The sequence below is a fragment of the Martes martes genome (assembly GCF_963455335.1).
Source record: "Martes martes genome assembly, chromosome: 6".
Taxonomy (NCBI): Eukaryota; Metazoa; Chordata; class Mammalia; order Carnivora; family Mustelidae; genus Martes; species Martes martes.
Window position 1 is genome coordinate 104,968,815 of NC_137893.1, and position 17,872 is coordinate 104,986,686.

A 17,872-nucleotide genomic window follows, 5' to 3' on the forward strand; every position below is an offset into this window, starting at 1 on the left:
GAAAAACAATTCTGTGTCATGGATTACAGGCTATTGAGATAAATCATAGGGTTCTAAAGAGGTTAGAATTGAGAACTACCAATGAAAAAGTGTGTAGGTATAACCCAGCGTATAGGTACATTTCTGAAAACTTGTATAACATCAAAATTTTTGGTACACTAATCATTACAGAACTTTAAGAGAAACATGGTGTGAATCTCTGTAAGTTGTGTATTTAATTCTAATTTGTTGGTGGAGACAGGGGTAACTATAGTTCTGAAAGCTAGTTTTGCTTGAAATATCACACAGAGGCTATTGTTAATCCAAATTTAAGTTTATTCACACTCTAAATTAGCGACGGTATTGCTATAATTTAAAGCAATGCTAACACTTGAGGCCAAAAAAGAGAGAGGGGGAAAAAAACCCAGTATTTTTGCTCATCTATATTAATGAAGAAAAATATAAATCACTTCACAAAATTAAAAAGATTAAAAAAGATAAAGTTTGTTTTCTTAAAAAGTCTAAAGATTACAGTTAGAAATAGCTTTTGAAATTTAATCAGCTTTGCTAGTCTCACTGTAGAGAAAAGGGTGTAAATTCAAAACCAAATATTTTGTCTAATTTGCAATAATTTGCAGCCATTTTTTGGTTATTCTTATCCTCTGAAATTAATCATCATAAAAGTTCTGAAATAGAGGACTTAAATAAAGTGTGTTTAATTTTGGTCTACTTTTCTTTTGGAAATTAACTTGTTAAAAAACTAGTCAGTTTGTAAATAAAACCTAAAGTCATCTTCTGCACTATTATGAAGAAATTATTTTCAGGATTTTACTAAAAAAAACCCCAAAAACCTCAAACCAAAAGTTAGCTTTTTGATTTCACAGATGTATGTTGTTAGTAAGTCTGCTTTTTCTGATTTATCCGGTTGTGGGGTTGAGCAGACAGACACTGAATTTTTTTTTTTTTTTTAAAGGTACAAGTAAAGAAGAATGGGTTAAGCAATGGAAGAAAGTCATTAAGTTAGTTTTTGATTACTTCCTAGTAGTTTCTTGTATATATTGTTGCAATGCTTGCTTTAAAGTTCTTTATATATCGTTGGAACATGATACATTCCACAGAGGCCCCTATTAGTAGTGGTGGCCATCTTCTGGGATTACAGGTCTAAGTGTTAGATCCAAGTCTGTTGATCCGTCACTGACTGAAGTATTGTGGAGAGTGGGCAAAGTATAGGCATATTGACAGATTTTAACTTAGGAGGAGAAAGGGAGAAAGGTTTTGGATGAGAAGTAGATCCAAAGACATTCTCAGTCTTTAAGTCTCACCTGTAACTGGCCTTACTTAAATGTGAGTTAAATGAAGTTCATCTTTATTTATCCTGTCTTAAGGAAAACTTGCTCTTTAAAAACAGTTTGATGCTTTTTGAATAAATTTAGATCCATCCTAAGATGGTTTATACATACCTCTGTTAAGTAAAACATACCAGGGTGTCTCGGGACTTAAAAAGTCCACCTCTTGTAATTCTTCTGGCAATAAGAAAGCCTCTGTGAACCCTCTGTGTGTCAGACCTTGTGTTGGGGCACGTTCTATAAGCCTTGGTCAGCCTGAAAGGTGAAGAAGACTTACCTTTGAGGTCTCTTGAGGAAATTTGAAACTTGCCCAAGGTTAGACTGCTACTGTCAGAACTGAATTCTATCTCAGTTCTAGTTTCTCCAAGGTCTATGTGCATACCTGTTCTATGAGAATTGAGAACAGGAGAGAGAGAGAGACGAGAGCCTGATTTCTATATATCCCTTTCATATCCCCTTTCCTCTCTATTCCACCAACCTGTCTGAAATCCTTTATTGAACAACCCAACTCCTCAAAGTGAACAGAAGATACAAAAACCTGTGTGATTCCCTTGTATAGACTTGTAAAGTTTACATTCACTTCAAATCCTAATTCCCAAGTCTTATTTTCTATTGTTTGTTTTCTATTGCTGCTGCGACAAATTATTCAAAACCTAGTGGCTTAAAACCACACAAATTTATTGTACATTTCTGTAGATCAGAAGTCTGAAGCAGCTCTCAGCAGGCTGAGATCAAGGGATCAGAAGAGTGCATTACTTTTCTGGAAGTCTTAGGGGAAAATCCATCCCCCTTGCCTTTTCCAGCTTCTAGAGGCCACCTACTTTCCTTGCCTCGTGGCCCCTTCTATCATCTTCAAACCCAACAACGTGGGCTCAGTCTTTCTCATGTTGCCATCTCCAATTGTCTGATTCCCTCTTCTACTCTTAAGGGGTGTTGTGATTACATTGGGCCCACTCAGGTAATCCAAGATAACCTTACTATTTTAAGATCCACTGATAAGCAACCTAAATGCCATCTGTGACCTCAGTTCCTTTTTGCCATATAACCTATTTACAGGTTCCAGGGATTAGGATGTAGGCAACTTTGAGGGGCTATTCTACTTAACACAATTATTGACTTTTTAATTACAGCTTATGTGTGGGTGAACTAAGTTTTTGGAGTTTTAACAGATCTCAAGCCATAGTAAATATATCTAAGAGTTAAGAAAAATATCAGTAACAGAGGAGAAAATGGAATTGACAGTTTAGCCACTTAGCACCGGTTATGTATATGCGTTAACATAGAAAACTAGTTAACTGGTAAGTTTAAAATCAGATGTTTTTAGTTTTTTCATAGCTTTTTTAAAAGATGTTATTTATTTGACAGTGAGAGAGCACACAAGCAGAGGGAGCGTTAGGCAGAGGGAGAGGAAGAAGCAGGCTCCAATGTAGGACTGGATCCTAGGGTCCTGGGATCATGACCTGAGCCAAAGGCGGATGCTTGACCTACTGTGCACCCCACCACAAGATGTCCTAGTAGCTGTGTTTTAAAGATGAATATGAATTAAATGCATTAGGAGAGCTAATGAATCAGCTAATGAAACTAATTATTAATTTAGTTTACTTAATTTTAGCCTTTATATCATTTGTACTATTCCAGCCTCAGATCCCTTTAAAGCATTGGTCAGGTTACCACTTAACTAATGACAAGAAAGGGCAATATACATAATCAACTACTGACCTTTGTCTCCCAAGCAAATCATGAGTAGAATTGGTTACTTCTTTTAAAAAGGTGCCAACCCTGACACTTTGATTCCTGCTTCATTAAGAATTTAAGTAATTCATGTATAAAGCAATACTAGGTTTATAGCTTAGAAGTGTCTTGAAAACATGAGTCTACAGATTCAAAAGAGTTGGGGGAAACGTCAACATACATACTTAAAGCAGTGAGTTCAGTAACTACAATTATCCCCAAATGCCTTTGCTTATTCTGGGAAATAATTCAGTGTGTATGGATATATCTGCCCAAGTTGTATTTTTAAAATATTCCTTATTTTAAAAAAGAATACTTTATCCTGCAAAGTAATGATTTTTTGCAGCACCTTCTTTAAAAGGAATCTTTAAGGGGTGCCTGGGTGGCTCAGTTGGTTAAGCGTTGGACTCCTGGTTTGGGCGCAGGTCATGCTCTTAGGAGATGGAGCCCCATGCTGAGCCCCACAGTAGGCAAGCGCTCAGTGGGGAATCTGCTGGGATTCTCTCTCTCTGTCCTTTCCTGCAGCTTGGGCTCTCTCTAATACACAAATCTTAAAAAAGAATCTTCAAAAAGGTAAACAATGGGACACCTGGGTGGCTCAGTTGGTTAAGCATCTGCCCTGGGCCCAGGTCATGATCCTAGGGTCTTGGGATTGAGCCCACCACGGGTTTCCTGTTCTTCCCTCTACTGCTGCCTGCAGCTACCCATGCTGGTGCTCGTTCTCTCAAATAAATTAAAAAATAAAAAGGTAAACATGGCCACCACCTGGATTAGTAGATATTTCACCTTTACTTTAAAACATGTTTACATTCAACACTATTTCAGAAGCATCGTAACATTTATAGTAAGGTTATCTTAAAGGATTTATCAATTTTTATTTTGTGTTTAAAAAGCATATCACAGGAAATCTTAAACACTGTCATCCCAATGATAGCAAAAATGAATAATGGTGATAATTCACCACATGATATTTTAGATTTTAAAGGTAAACTTTTTTTTTTTTTCACCAAATCATTTTAACCTACAGAGAATTGCTAGGTAGCAGTTTTAGGTTCTTATTTTGTACTAGATTTTTGGAATTCAATGGTGAGCAGTACCGTTAGCTAGCCTCCCATCTCTTGGAGCTTGCAGTGTGGTATAGAAGACAAGTGGTCACATCTTAATATGAAACTGAAGCTGTCAGAAGCAGCTCTAAAGCAGTAACTCTCACACTTTGGTTTCAGGACCCCTTTACAAAATTACTGAGAACCCTAAATATTTATGGATTATATCATTTAGCAATTTAGAAACTAAATGTTACAATTTTAAAAATATTTAACAATGATCCTATTATGTTAATATAACATTTGTACGAAAAATAACTCTCACTAATCTTAGTAAGAATGTCATTGTTTTCATTTTTGCATATCTCCATAGTCTGACTTAACACAGCTGGATTCCCTTACATGCCTCTGCATTCAGTGTTGTGCAATATGTCGTTTTGTTTGAAATACATGAAGAAAATCTGACTTCACATGGAATTGTCATTGAGAAAAGAAGTACTCTGGGGATCCCCAGAAAATTTATGGGCTTTCAGGGGTCCGCTGAATTGTTGGGAAGGGCTGCTTTAAGGATAGGTACTCTGCATTTATTTTGAGGGAATACGTGGCCTGCTGTGATAGTGGGTGTGGTTCATTGAAGCTTTGGTAGCCTTACATAGAACAGCTTTCTTACCTGTATACATAAAATGTGTATCTTTGAAGTTAGATCTAATTATCAGCCATGAAAACGATTTGAGAGCAGGTATCATCATCATAATATCACCAAAGTTAAATGATACGATCCAAAACAAATTATGTCACAGTTTTTCAGCAAACACTGGGCAGTTTTCTTGCATGGTTTTTGTTTAAAAAAAAAAAAAAAAAACTACTTTGGATCAATATGTAGACATTCTGCAGTTTTACATGATCTATGTTCACACACGTTTTCTAATGTTAATATACTTGGGGACAATTTGTGTCCCACTGAATGGTGCCAAAATTCTTCACTTTAGTTCTGGGTCCCTCCAAGGGCATCTACAGCTTTCTGATTGCAATGGTGTGGCAAAAACAACCCCTGCCCCCCAAATCTAAAATCCTTCAAATGATAAATTGCTTACCTGGTTTCTTTGTATAGACTGGAACCTGCAAAGGCAGATCCTGCTTAATAGCATTGAGAAGTTAACCATGCACCAGTCCTTTTATTTGTAAACTCTCTTCTCCATTTAATAAGATAATTATGTACTTTTCCTTTCAAACGTCTACAAATTGCTTATTAAGATAATTTTTTTTTCTCCACATAGTCCTACCTATTAGTGCATTGTGTCATTGGTGGTGTCCGTTGCTTTCTTGGTGGCCAAACTGTCATAAATATTAAACTCTAAAAATCCTAAATAACAACAACAACAACTACTTTCCCCATCTGCAGTGGTGGAGTGGGGTGGGGAGAGAAAATTCTATTCACAAGTATATTAATAAATGGTGGTTGGGTAAAATGGACTTTCACAAGTTATGCTTTTAACGGTACAGAGAGAATCAGTGGCATTATTCAGAACCTGCTTTATGCCCAATTGTGAGAACTCTAGACTTGAAAAGTTAAGTGTAAATAAAGTTTCGTTTTATATTTGATGAGTTATAGAAGTACCTGGTTTAAAAGGTAAAGTAAGTCTGTAAGGTTTATAACAACACCCAACACAGTGTTTGAACTATTCTTTTCTCCAGAGGTAACTATTTTTGATTCTTTTAGCCATTTCTTAGGATGTTTGCCTTCATATTTGTAACATGGTATATGCTAAAAAAAAAAAAAAAAGTTGCAAAAACTATTAATGTCTTACTGTGGAAGATAAGTGTTTAACCCTCACCAGCCAACCCTGCCTTTCCCCACCTCTGCCTTCTTTTTGTTTAAGTCCATATTTAAATTTCACATTATTTCAATTATGTAAATATTCATAACTGAGCCATGAAATATAATATAGTTATGTATTTTTAATATAATTTTTATTTTTCCTATGGTTATTTGTTTTTTCATTTATTTTCCTTTGTATCATTTATCCCACCTAAATTTTATTTAAAAACAATTCACAGATGTGTAAACACTAAATGGGGTGAAAACTTTGGAATCAACATATTTACAGATAGATTGGATGTAGGAAAACAAATCATTTCCTTAGCTGTATTTTATAAACTTATAGAAAAAGATGTGTAGCATTAGACTACAGTGTGCCAAATAAATGACTATCTGAAACAACTACTTTACACATACATTTTGTAAATTAAAATCACAAGTAGTAGTTTATATAATTAATTTTGTTCATCTCCATTAAAGACATTGTATCCCTCTGATTTAATTAGCTCAATTTTTTTTGAGTCCTGAAAAAATACATCTTTAATTTTGCCTACAAAAGCTCTTTTAAAAATCTCTCGAGTCACTTTATTTACCTTTTGGCCATATTCAAAGCCCCCTAGATAACTAATGCCATCATAGTTTAGAGCAACAAATTTTTTGTGGGGGTCAATATCCTCAGAGATGATTAGATTGTCATCTAGGTAGGCCTTAATAAGAGTCTGATTTTGAATTACTCTTACATGGTACCCTTTATTATGACAGAATGTGCCATTCTTATAGGTCATAGGCACAGAAATGCTTTCTCCTAAGTTAACTGCTATTTTCAAGGACTGATTATGGAGACCAATTGCCAGAAAATCATTTTCTTCATTTTGAGCTTTTCCTATCCATACAATTAAGCCTTCTGTTTCAGTAGTACTGAAATTTAAGGATATAGTAGTGAACTTAAGATTTCTCCTTCTGTAATCTGGATCAATGTATTTAATGTAAGAATTACCCATAAATTTTGCAGTTGAAAATGAAGTTTTGTTTTCACAATACTTTCCCACCCAACCCAAAGCACACAAACAAGTGTAAGAATATGACTCATCAGGTATACATAGAGATTGGTGAAGACAAAGATTATTCAAACAATACACAGACCGGTCACATGTATTTCCAGCCCAATGTGGCAAACATCTGCAAGAAAAAGTTGTGCCATTTACTACACATTCACCCCTATTTCTGCACAGATTGTACCCACAGGGTGTCCCATCACAGTCACCTACATTTGAACCTCCTTTTGCTCCTAATTCAGTTAGTTGTAATACTTGATTATTTATAATAACTTCTCGGACACAACCATGAAAACTTATAGGTTCACTTGCTATTGACATAGGATTTACAAGATTTAAGGATGACACTCCCCCAATATAGAAGTCAGTATTTGTGTCCAGGGAGCTCATTTTAGCATTGGCTTTTTCTGTTACATTTATTCCATCCAGATCCAGGTAGCCTTCCGCACCAACTCTTCCTGCTTTAATCACATGCCAAGTACTTCCATCAGTCGTTACTTTTTGGAGAGTTTCTAGAATGATAGTTCCATCACCAAGGTTGTAGCGAAATTGAACAGTACCATTTACTAAGGAGATACATAAAAAATCACCTATTGAGAAAGAAAACGAGTTAATTAGTAACGGTAAAATGTTGGTCCATTAAAAACTCTTGCCCTTTGGCCATTTGAGTAAGCTTTGGTTTTGGGGAAAAAAGCAATAGTCTTGATCACAATAATGTTAGAGAATTTTGTTTCCATTTACAGATAAAAATATATCTGTATATATTTGTACATACATTTGTATTATTCAGGAATTGGCCACGTAAGTTTTTCCTAGTTGTAAATATTTCACACTGAATGAATGTATTGTGGTTCTTCAGTTAAAGTGAGGCTTTCCTTTCATGATTTTATATGGTTAAGGATGAATGTGTAAAAAGTAACTTAGATGTGTTACTCCAAGCTGCTGATTCTGTTTTTGAGATTGAAGAAGTAAGCAAGAGGATTAAGAGCAGTTAATTCTGGTGCTATGAACACCTCTTCTTACAGTGTATGCTCCCCAAAGTTTCAGCCATGTCCTCCGCGTCAGGTTCCGTCTACAACTACACAAATCCTTAGCTGAGATCTCCGCTTGGATGTTTTAAAGGCACATCAAACTCCAAAGTTCATATTTCAGTTTGTGAACTTCCTCCCACACACCTGGCATCTTCTGGTCTTTCCAAACCCAGTGAGTCACTCCCTCGTCCTCCAGTTCTTCAAAGCAAAAATTTAGGTTTGATCCTCAATTTCGTATATTTTTTTGTTCCACAATAATCAGTCTATCAAAGATAGGGCTCTAATTAAACAGATTTATCAACATTTTGGTTCACTATAAACCTCTTACTCTATCTGCTTACGCCACCTTCATTAGTTTTACTGTCATTTCCAGCTTAATCGATTGCTAGAGCCTCCTCACTTTCTATTGATTTTAGAATCTACACTGAAGCTAAAATGATCTTTTCAAATGAAAAGATCTGGTCATCTGGTCATTATACCACCTTTTAATGGCATTCATTGTTGTTGAGATAAGAGCCTAAAATCCTTAACATCTATAGAACCTTTGCGGGTCACTTGCCCCTTTCTCTAGATTTACTTGGAGTGTATTCTCTCCTCTTCCTCTAATCCCTTTACTCCAGCAACACTGACCTTGTTCTTGCCTCAGAATCTTCGCATATGTTGTTTTCTTTTTTCTTGGAATACTCCCTCACATCCCCATTCCATCTCACCTAGGTGACTACTACCCTTCAGGTCAGAGATCAAATGCCACTTCCTCAGAGAAGTGTTCCTTGATTCCCCTGAGTTGGTCAGGTTTGTTTCTATTAGTTCTTTAATTGCACCATGATTCCTTCACAATATTTACCTCATTTTAAAATTGTATTGTCATCTGTGAACAAATCTGAACAAATATGATCCAGCATATGTATGATATTGCAGTGAGGCATTCAGATGAAAAGTAAATGCAACTCGGTGCCTAGTAAAGAATGCAGCCCTTCAATGTAAGACTGTTTTAAGAGGTTAGCAAACTATAGAGATACCTTCCTCAAAATAGCTTTTTTTTTTTTTTTTCTAACACTTCACAACCATGTTTTCTTTTCTTATCCAAGGAGATTTCTTGGCACATGCTGCTCTTCCTTTTTTCCTTGGGCGGTGCCACACTACTTCATTCCCCTCCTACAAATAGTGTCCATTCTTCTATTCATCCTTGTGGTCCCCTTCAGACCATTATTCTAGGACAGTTGGGAGACCTAGCAATTCTACAGTCCTACACCTATGATTTCTGCTTGAGAAAACGATATGATTCCATGCAAAATATGGGTCTCTTAATCATTTTTCTTATAGAGAATTTCTAGTGAATATAATCTGTCATTACATCTGTGATTATTTAACAGCTGCCTCATCCACTAGTTTGTAAACTTCATGAGAATAGGGTCTGTGTCTGATTTGGCCCAACAGTTTATCTCCAGTACCTAGCATAGTACCTGACACATAATTTAGATGCTAAATAAACAATTGTTGAATTAAGAAATCACCTTTGTGGGCACCTGGGTGGCTCAGTGGGTTAAAGCCTCTGCCTTCAGCTCAGGTCATGATCCCAGGGTCCTGGGATTGAGCCCCACATTGGGCTCTCTGCTTTCCCCTCTCTCTCTATCTGCCTCTCTGCCCACTTATGATCTCTGTCAAATAAATAAATAAAATCTTAAAAAAAAAAATCACCTTCGTATAGTTGTGGGGTGAGATGACGCAGAGTATTTCTCAAATACTAGCTTGAGGCTGAAAGCAAGAAATATAACCTCTTTATCCTATAATGATGTACAAATTTTAAAAAATCCAAGAAAAGGGAGAAATTCACTTTATTCATCTATTTTCTAACATGAATAATATTTTAAGTTTAAAGAGAGAGAAGCAGAATTTGCAAACTTTTAATATGAAAGAGAATTAAATGTAGACTGAATCATCTAAATTTTTGAACCATAAGAAACTAGAACAATGAAACATAATTGATTCTAAGTTTTAAAAATGTATAACACTCAATATACTTTGTGGATTATAAGTGGACACAAAAAAATCTTCAGAGTATTATGGAAGAAGTTTCTCTTGCTACTTGTGTCATAGAGTGTCCTGTAGTAAACAGTGTTACAGTAAAGGGCTACATTGGAATATAAATATGTAAAAAATGATGAGGAAAGCTAAAGATGTGATCTATAATATCACTGGCTAAGTTGTCAACTCTAAGAGCAAAGAGAATACTTCTGCCAAGGAAGGCTTATTTTTTTTTTTAAAGATTTATTTATTTGACAGAGAACACAAGTAGGCAGAGAGGCAGGCAGAGAGAAAGGAGGAAGCAGACTCCCTGCTGAGCAGAGAGCCCAATGTGGGGCTCCATCCCAGGACCCTGGGACCATGACCTGAGCTGAAGGCAGAGGCTTTAATTCACTGAGCCACCCAGGCGCCCCAAAGAAGGCTTACTTTAACAGTTTTGCGGGTATGTTCTTGTCTTGTGGAGAACTGACCCCCCAAAAAGTGTTTTTCTTTTCCCCCTCTGTGTCCTTGGAAACTAAAATTGCTATTGTAATGGTATTGGCAGATTTTGTTATGCAAACCTTTATTTTAATAGACTAGAACATGGGTCATTGCTGTAGTCACGGGTCATGAGTACAGACTGCCATTAGGGTAAGTATATGTTAGAAGTTGACCACTAGCGGACAGTCCTTCTAAGAAACTGAGGTCATAAATGGAATGAACATCATAAATAATTCACCTTGGCTATTTAGTGCCTGTTTAACCATGTCTAGGGCCCTCCCTCCCTCATCTGTGCTGCCATTGCCTCCACCCCTCACCTGCCACCCCAGCCATGCATCAGAGATCAAAGCAACCTTTAGGACCTCACATTTGTGAATGGACTATAGAAGAAGTATATTAGGGAAATTTTATATACTTTGATCTCCCTAACAGGAAAGTGAAGGTAATATTAACTTACTTATCTTTTATTATTTGTTTGAGTATTTTAAACATTACATTGTGGATGACCAGCCTTTATTAAAAACATATTTTGTGAGGATTATAACTGTATCAAGATGAATTCAGGCTGTCTGTGATTATTTGTGCTTAATATAGTACTGGTAACTTTTACGTATCAAAACACTTTAAGGTATGAAATAGTTAACAGCAGTGGATGAACAGGTGCCAAGGGTATATTTCTTTAAAATCTCTTTCCAAAATCAAAGATCTCAAATCAATGAAGATAATTTTGAAATTATCATTTTGTTTTAAATTTTGTATTATTTGAGATTATTAAAATTATTAACCTCTACAGAGATAAGAGATACCTTATAAACTGAAAATTAGGCTTTTCACATATGAAAACCTATTTGGTTGCTGATACCAATTTATTTTTTTACATTGTGTATTTAGTGGGCATTTTTTTTAGGAGAAGCTCCTCTCAGCAGAGAATCAGAGGGCTCAATTAATGTTTACATCAGACATAACTCTTAAAGAAGGTACAAAGCACGAAAACATCACTTGTATTTTATGCAACTGTAAATAAATGAAATATACTTTACCACTTCATTACACCAACTGAACACTAATAAATAAATAAATAAATGCTTTTCATCTGATAAATACCTTTAGGTTAATCTGAGTCTGGGAATGTGAAGCTTAGATTTTTAATATTTTAGAGTTTTCATGATTTCCTTACTTAAGTGTCAGATGCAGCACCAACCATGACATGAAACTGATATATCTGTTTTCATCTCTCTTTGTAAACAGTGTCTAAGGCAGAAAAAAGGAAAATCTTGACTGACATGAAGTGCCATTTAATAACAGATGTAAGAAAAATATGCTTTTTGATTCCTATATATATTAATGTGTATGAGCTTTTAATTTAACATACATAAACATAAATATGTATCTAGTGTACTAATTATAAAACTACATTATAACAGTTTTTGCCAGTACAGTGCCAAATATATCCTGATTTTATGCCCTTCACCATACAAAGGTTAATCCTGAGTTTTTAAATGGGCAACATAACTAAAGCTGATTTTTTAATGTCTCTTGATTTAGAAGTAGAAAGTTTCTGTTTGTGGACAATTCTTTCATTTGACATTTTCACAGGGAGATTTAATCATAAATTTAAAATGAAATAGAAAATCTCAGGAAAAAAAATCTCTTCTAAGATTTATTTTGTAGTACAATCATGTTATCTTTTTTTCTTTAAGATTATCTTTTCTCCTTGAAATTATTTTGAAGGTATTTCACCAGTGTGTTGAGATAGAAACACTTTAGTCTAATTCTCTGATATTCTAATCATTTAGCAGCATATTATGACACATTCAAAAGAGCTACTTAGATTAGGTTGTGAAAATCAGGGTATCATTTGTGTTGGCTGTGGAAAACAAAAACTGATTTAATTTTTTCCCAATACTAAAATTTCATTTTCTGAGAAACAAGATGAAAGAAAAGCCAAATGTAAAATTTAAAAATATTTTTCAATAGAAATGTAACTATAAATGCAAATGTCTTCATCAAAATTCTGGAGAAAGATATATGAAAATGGAAATCAATAGTAAAGTAATAAAAACTCAAAAACAATTTTTTATTTATTTTTTTTTAAATTTTTTTTTAAAATTTATTTATTTGTTAGAGAGAGAGAGAGCGAACGAGCACAGGCAGACAGAGTGAGTGGTAGGCAGAGGCAGAGGGAGAAACAGGCTCCCCACCGAGCAAGGAGCCCGATGTGGGACTCAATCCCAGGACGCTGGGATCATGACCTGAGCCGAAGGCAGCCGCTTAACCAACTGAGCCATCCAGGCGTCCCTCAAAAACAATTTCTTAAACTGCAACATACTACATGGATATTTTTATTCCATATTATTCTGCAATAATTGTACTACTTTTGTAGTTAAAAATATTTTTACAAACTTATTTTGAAATGTGAATCCTAGGTTTACTATGTAGATAACATGTTGAATAACTTAAAATTTTTGGAGCTATAAATGTGGATGGATTTACTGGAAATATATCAATCATGACTTCCTTTCATTTATTTTTTATATACATATTTTGTTCCTTTTGACATAAAACTATTATACTTGGCTTCAACCTCTTTTGTGATGGGATTGTTATGCAGTTGAGAATATACTATATTTGGTTTTTGCTAACTTTAATTCTAAAGCTCTTGCTATTTTATTGAAATTTATAGTTAGAGATTCAGTTCATAAACATACACTTGCAGTGATAACAGAACATATAAGTATCAAGTATTTACATATTTTATAGGCTCAGTGACTTAAAAAAATAAAAATACTCCATTACACATTACTTAAAAGACTACTGGGAATTTGTTATGCTCCCAACCCCCTCCACCACAAACATCCTGCCAGCTTTACCTGATTGTGCTTTTAAGTGTTGTGCAACATAAAATAAGATGCCATCTGCAGAAAGAGGCTGAAACTGCAATTGAATATGTGTCTTTTTTCGAATACCGAAGGAAGCAAAAGACATCCAGGATAATTCATGGCTTCTGAAAGATGGATCACTTATAGAAAAAACTAAAAAAACAAAAACATGAGTTTAAAAAAGTCAGTATGGCTGATAAATACAATAAAGTTACATGATTTTATCATTTAAGAACTTACCTTAATTTAACTTCCAAGAGTTATTCCTCGCTAAATACATTGAACCATGGTAATAAATCTGTTCTAATCCCACTAACTGCAGGCTTTTTATAATGGAGCCAATTATTGAAAAGCCTTCTATTACTTGTGGTAACTATGCTCCTTTTGGCTGGTGCTGTGTGCCACAGATCCTCTAGATTATATTATAGAGAGGCCTAGATGCATAGATTCTGAGAGTTTTATTCTTATCTCAAGAAATAGAAATAGAAATTCTTGGGAATGCCTTACATTAATAATGTTTTAAAAAAGATAATTCCAATTGTGGGAGGTGGAAGGCATCACAATATGAATTATTCTTTAGTTTCTATATTTCTGATTAAAATGTAGAGTATAATCAAGTCAATATAAGATTAAAGTGATTATATAAATGGAAATAAATATCAGTTTACTTGACAATAATTTAGATCCATATCTCTTCAGAAAGTACTAACCTTTGGGTTTTCCTTCATGTTAAGTCTGAATAAATTCAATTCAACATGAACTGAAAAAGAATCATTATATAGATTTATAGTCCCTCAGTATTACTTGTTGGTTCTGTGTGTTCCTAAAAGGAAGAAGGAAAGTTCTGAACATTTGGCAGCTTTTATCTCTATAGAATCTATAGATTCTTTGTACCTCATTTTGTATGACAGTGCTTCTTAGAGTGTGTGTGTGTGTGTGTGTGCGTGTGTGTGTATAAAGAAAATAAAAAAGAAAAAAAAATATATTTTTTTTAAAAAGGAAAGCCTGATCCTAGCTCCCCCAGAACTGAAGCTGATGCTTTGGAGCACTCTATTATCAGTAGACTTGGTACATGTTGGGGTCTGTGCTGGTCTTCTGAGGGAGAGACTCACTGAGCTGGCTCACAGTCAGACCTGCCCTAGTAAAGATGACCCTGCTGGAAGTCCGGGAGTGGGGTTTGGTGTTAAGTAACCCCAGCCTCCACTGGAGGTGCTGTGTTTCTCTCAGAAGTCCATCAATGCTGGGTGTGTTGGGGGTGGGGGGATAGGGAAGGAGTGGAGTGTGGAAGATGGCATCACCCTCTTTCTTATCCCCGAGGAAGGGGACTCATGGCTGCTGCCGTTCAGGAGGCCCTCATGGAAGAATGAAAAAAATCTCCCCTCCCAGGGGATCTCCACACCATGGCATCTTGCACAAACCCTACACGCTGCTCTCCCTTCCACTCTCTCCCTGACTTTTCTCCATGGAAAGGGCTCCCTCCCCTTCACAGCACTGTAGCTCTTCTCTCCCCCAATTCAGATCTCCAAACCTTACATCTGCCATGTTCTCTCTGTCCAATTGTGCAGATTGTTTTCTTAATCCTCAGATTGATTTCCTAGTTATTCAAAATGATTTGATGTTGATTTAGCTACAATCGAGAGACAAGGCAAGCCCAGGGTCTCCCTACTATCCTGCCATCTTAACTTCTCCCCATGACCTTGACATATTTGAAGAATATTTTCCTCCTCTGTTATTTTTTTTTAAAGACTGGTTTATTTATTTTAGAGAGAGGGAGAGAGAGAGAGAGAGCACACATGAGTTGGGGGAAGCGCAGAGGGAGAGGGAGAGAATCTCAAGCAGACTCCCAGGTGAGCAGGGAGCCTGACATGGGGCATGATTCCATGACCCTGAGATCACAACCTGAGCTGAAACCAAGAGTCAGATGCTCAACTGTCACCCAGGTTTCCCCCTTCTCTGTTTTTTGAAAATAATATTCATTATTTTGGGTTTGGCTGATATTACTTCATCATTAGATTCAGGTTATGCCTTCTTGGCTGAAATGCATCACAGATGATGATGGCTTCTTCTCAGGGGTTCACATATGGAGACACACGATATCTTTCTGTTCCTCATTGGTGAAGTTAACATGATTACGTTGGTCAAGGTGTTGACTGCTTTTTTTCTACTGTATAATATTCCATTGTATAATTGTGGCTTTATTTTTTCTTGCAATTTGTATGCAGTCGGTGGGGAGATACTGTGAGACAATGTATATCTGCTATTCATCAAACCACCCCCTAGATTTAACATCCACTGGTGATTCTAGCCCAAGTAAGTCCTTACTTGGATGCAAAATGATAATTTTCCAGCCCTACCAGTCTCTCCACAATTATGGCCTGGGTACTGTAGCTTCTCAACAGGCCTCTAGAATTCTCACAGAGGTATGATGGTCCATTTGTTGTGTTAACTTGGTGTCTGTTGAGGGAAGGAGAGCATGTAGCTTCCTATTCTGCCACCTTATTAACCTACTTCTCTGCTTTTAGTGCATAAATTTCTCTTAGAACCTAAAGCTCTGCAAGATTTTCCTCCTGTGTTAAAAACTTCATCACCTCCCTATCTTGGATGCAGCAACTTCATTTTTTAAAATTTTCTTTTTTAAAATTTTTATTGATTTGAGAGAGAGAAAGAGAGAGAGCGTGCATGAGCAGGAAGAGGGGCAGAGGCAGAGGGGAAGGCAGAAGCAGACTCCCAGCTATGCAGGGAACCTGACACGGGGCTTGACCCCAGGACCTTGAGATCATGACCTAAGCCAAAGGCAGACACTTAACTAACTGTACCACCCAGGTGTCCCTCCCCCCTTTTCTAAACACACCTCGACTCACTAAAATTGAACAAGTCCCACTAAAGTTGTTTGACTACCAAGTGCTTTTGTTCTTAGCGATGACCTCAAGATTTCTAAAATAGATTAATTCCCAGAACGCTGTTTCTTATATGTTGGACTCAAAGTATGGACTACTTAATAAACAGATAGTTCTGTCTCCACATCATATAAGGCTATGAGGTTAAATAGATATTCCTCACTTATGCACATCTGCTGTGTTCTCAACAAATTATAGATTCAGGGCTATCCATTTTATACTTTCAGTCTCATTATGTTTAATGCAAAAGATTTTGATTTTAACCACAGCTTTTCTACTGTACCACAGCTATGTTTTATTCAGTTAGTAAAGACAATGAGATAAAAATAATGTAAGACTTTTTGTGATATTTATTAATTCATTATTTGCCTTTAAGGTCTATGGATAAGTGCATATGACTTCAATGTGGATTCTTAACATGTTAGGATCTAATGGATAGAAGTAACTTTTTTTCCATCCTTAACTATGTGAAGTCTTAAGTAATTATCTTTCCATCTCAACTTAAGCAGGTGGACAAATTTTAGGTTAACTAAGTATACACCTTGTTATTGTAGCAAAAATGGAAGCTAAATATCCTTTCTCTTTGTTGAATTTTTACTAGAGTCTACTGGGAGTGGTGTGAATGAGTAATTGAACCTGTTGGATAATTGCTAACAGAAGGAATGGTTAAGTATCAATTATAAAAAAAAAAAATTATCCCTTTAGGCAGATTTTCTTTAGCACCCATATGGATAATGCTGAAAAACACTAATTGTTTAACTCATTTAGTTATTTGGGTGGCGATTTGGTTCTAAATGATCTTTGGAGGCCCATGAAGATGTAGTGTTGCTTAAAAATTAAGTATTCTATAAAATCACAAGATTGTTTTATGATACTTAGTGACATCTGGTGATTCCTGCTATCAAAATCTAGGATGAAGTGTTCTACTCCTTGTTTTTTGGAGCAGAATTTGAACTGAGGCCAAGTTAAACTTTTTAATTTTCACACAAAAACATCAGCTTTGTCACTTATAAATCTGAAAAATAAAGCATGAAAATGAGACAAAGCATGTAATATATAATTCGATTAATAACCATGATACCTAGATTTTTTTATAAAGATCTTAATTTTTAACTTTTTGCTATGCCTTAACTATCAAAAACTTAGCTGACACAATTCATATCCAAAGTAATTGTTTAAAGAAAATGTTAAATAATTATTTGTCAAGACTACTGACTATTACCCCAGCAATATGCCACATCATTAGAAATCTACTTTATTCAGTTAGCTTTGACATAATTACATGGAACTATGACTTTATATTATGTTCTTAGCCTTTAGTGTGTGTCAGTATGAGAAAAGACGGTATACATAATGTCTCTTCATTTTCTAGAAAATTGTCATCAAATATATATATTGCTGTTTAATTTCACTTTTTAAAAGAATTGGAGCTTGATCAAAATATTTTCATTAGAGTTCAGTGCCATGACACAATTCTGTGTCCTTGATGTGATGACTGGTATGCTTTCTTCTACTAGGCAATAATTGAGTAGCAACCTTCGTATTTTGTGTTTTGCTTTGATTTCCAGGAAACCTAAAGCTAATTTT

The 17,872-nt window shown here is 35.5% G+C and overlaps 1 protein-coding gene across 1 annotated transcript in view; it reads right to left on the minus strand.

Annotated features, from left to right (window-relative positions):
- Nucleotides 1-6,373: 6,373 nt before the first annotated feature.
- Nucleotides 6,374-17,872, minus strand: part of EYS (eyes shut homolog) — a gene marked incomplete at both ends in the record, with an annotated part of 1,618,725 nt that continues 1,607,226 nt past the window's right edge. Inside the window, 2 exons of the mRNA XM_080805925.1 lie at nt 6,374-7,563; nt 13,380-13,541. Coding sequence (XP_080662051.1) covers nt 6,374-7,563; nt 13,380-13,541 — 1,352 coding nt within the window. The remainder of the gene's footprint in view (nt 7,564-13,379; nt 13,542-17,872) is intronic.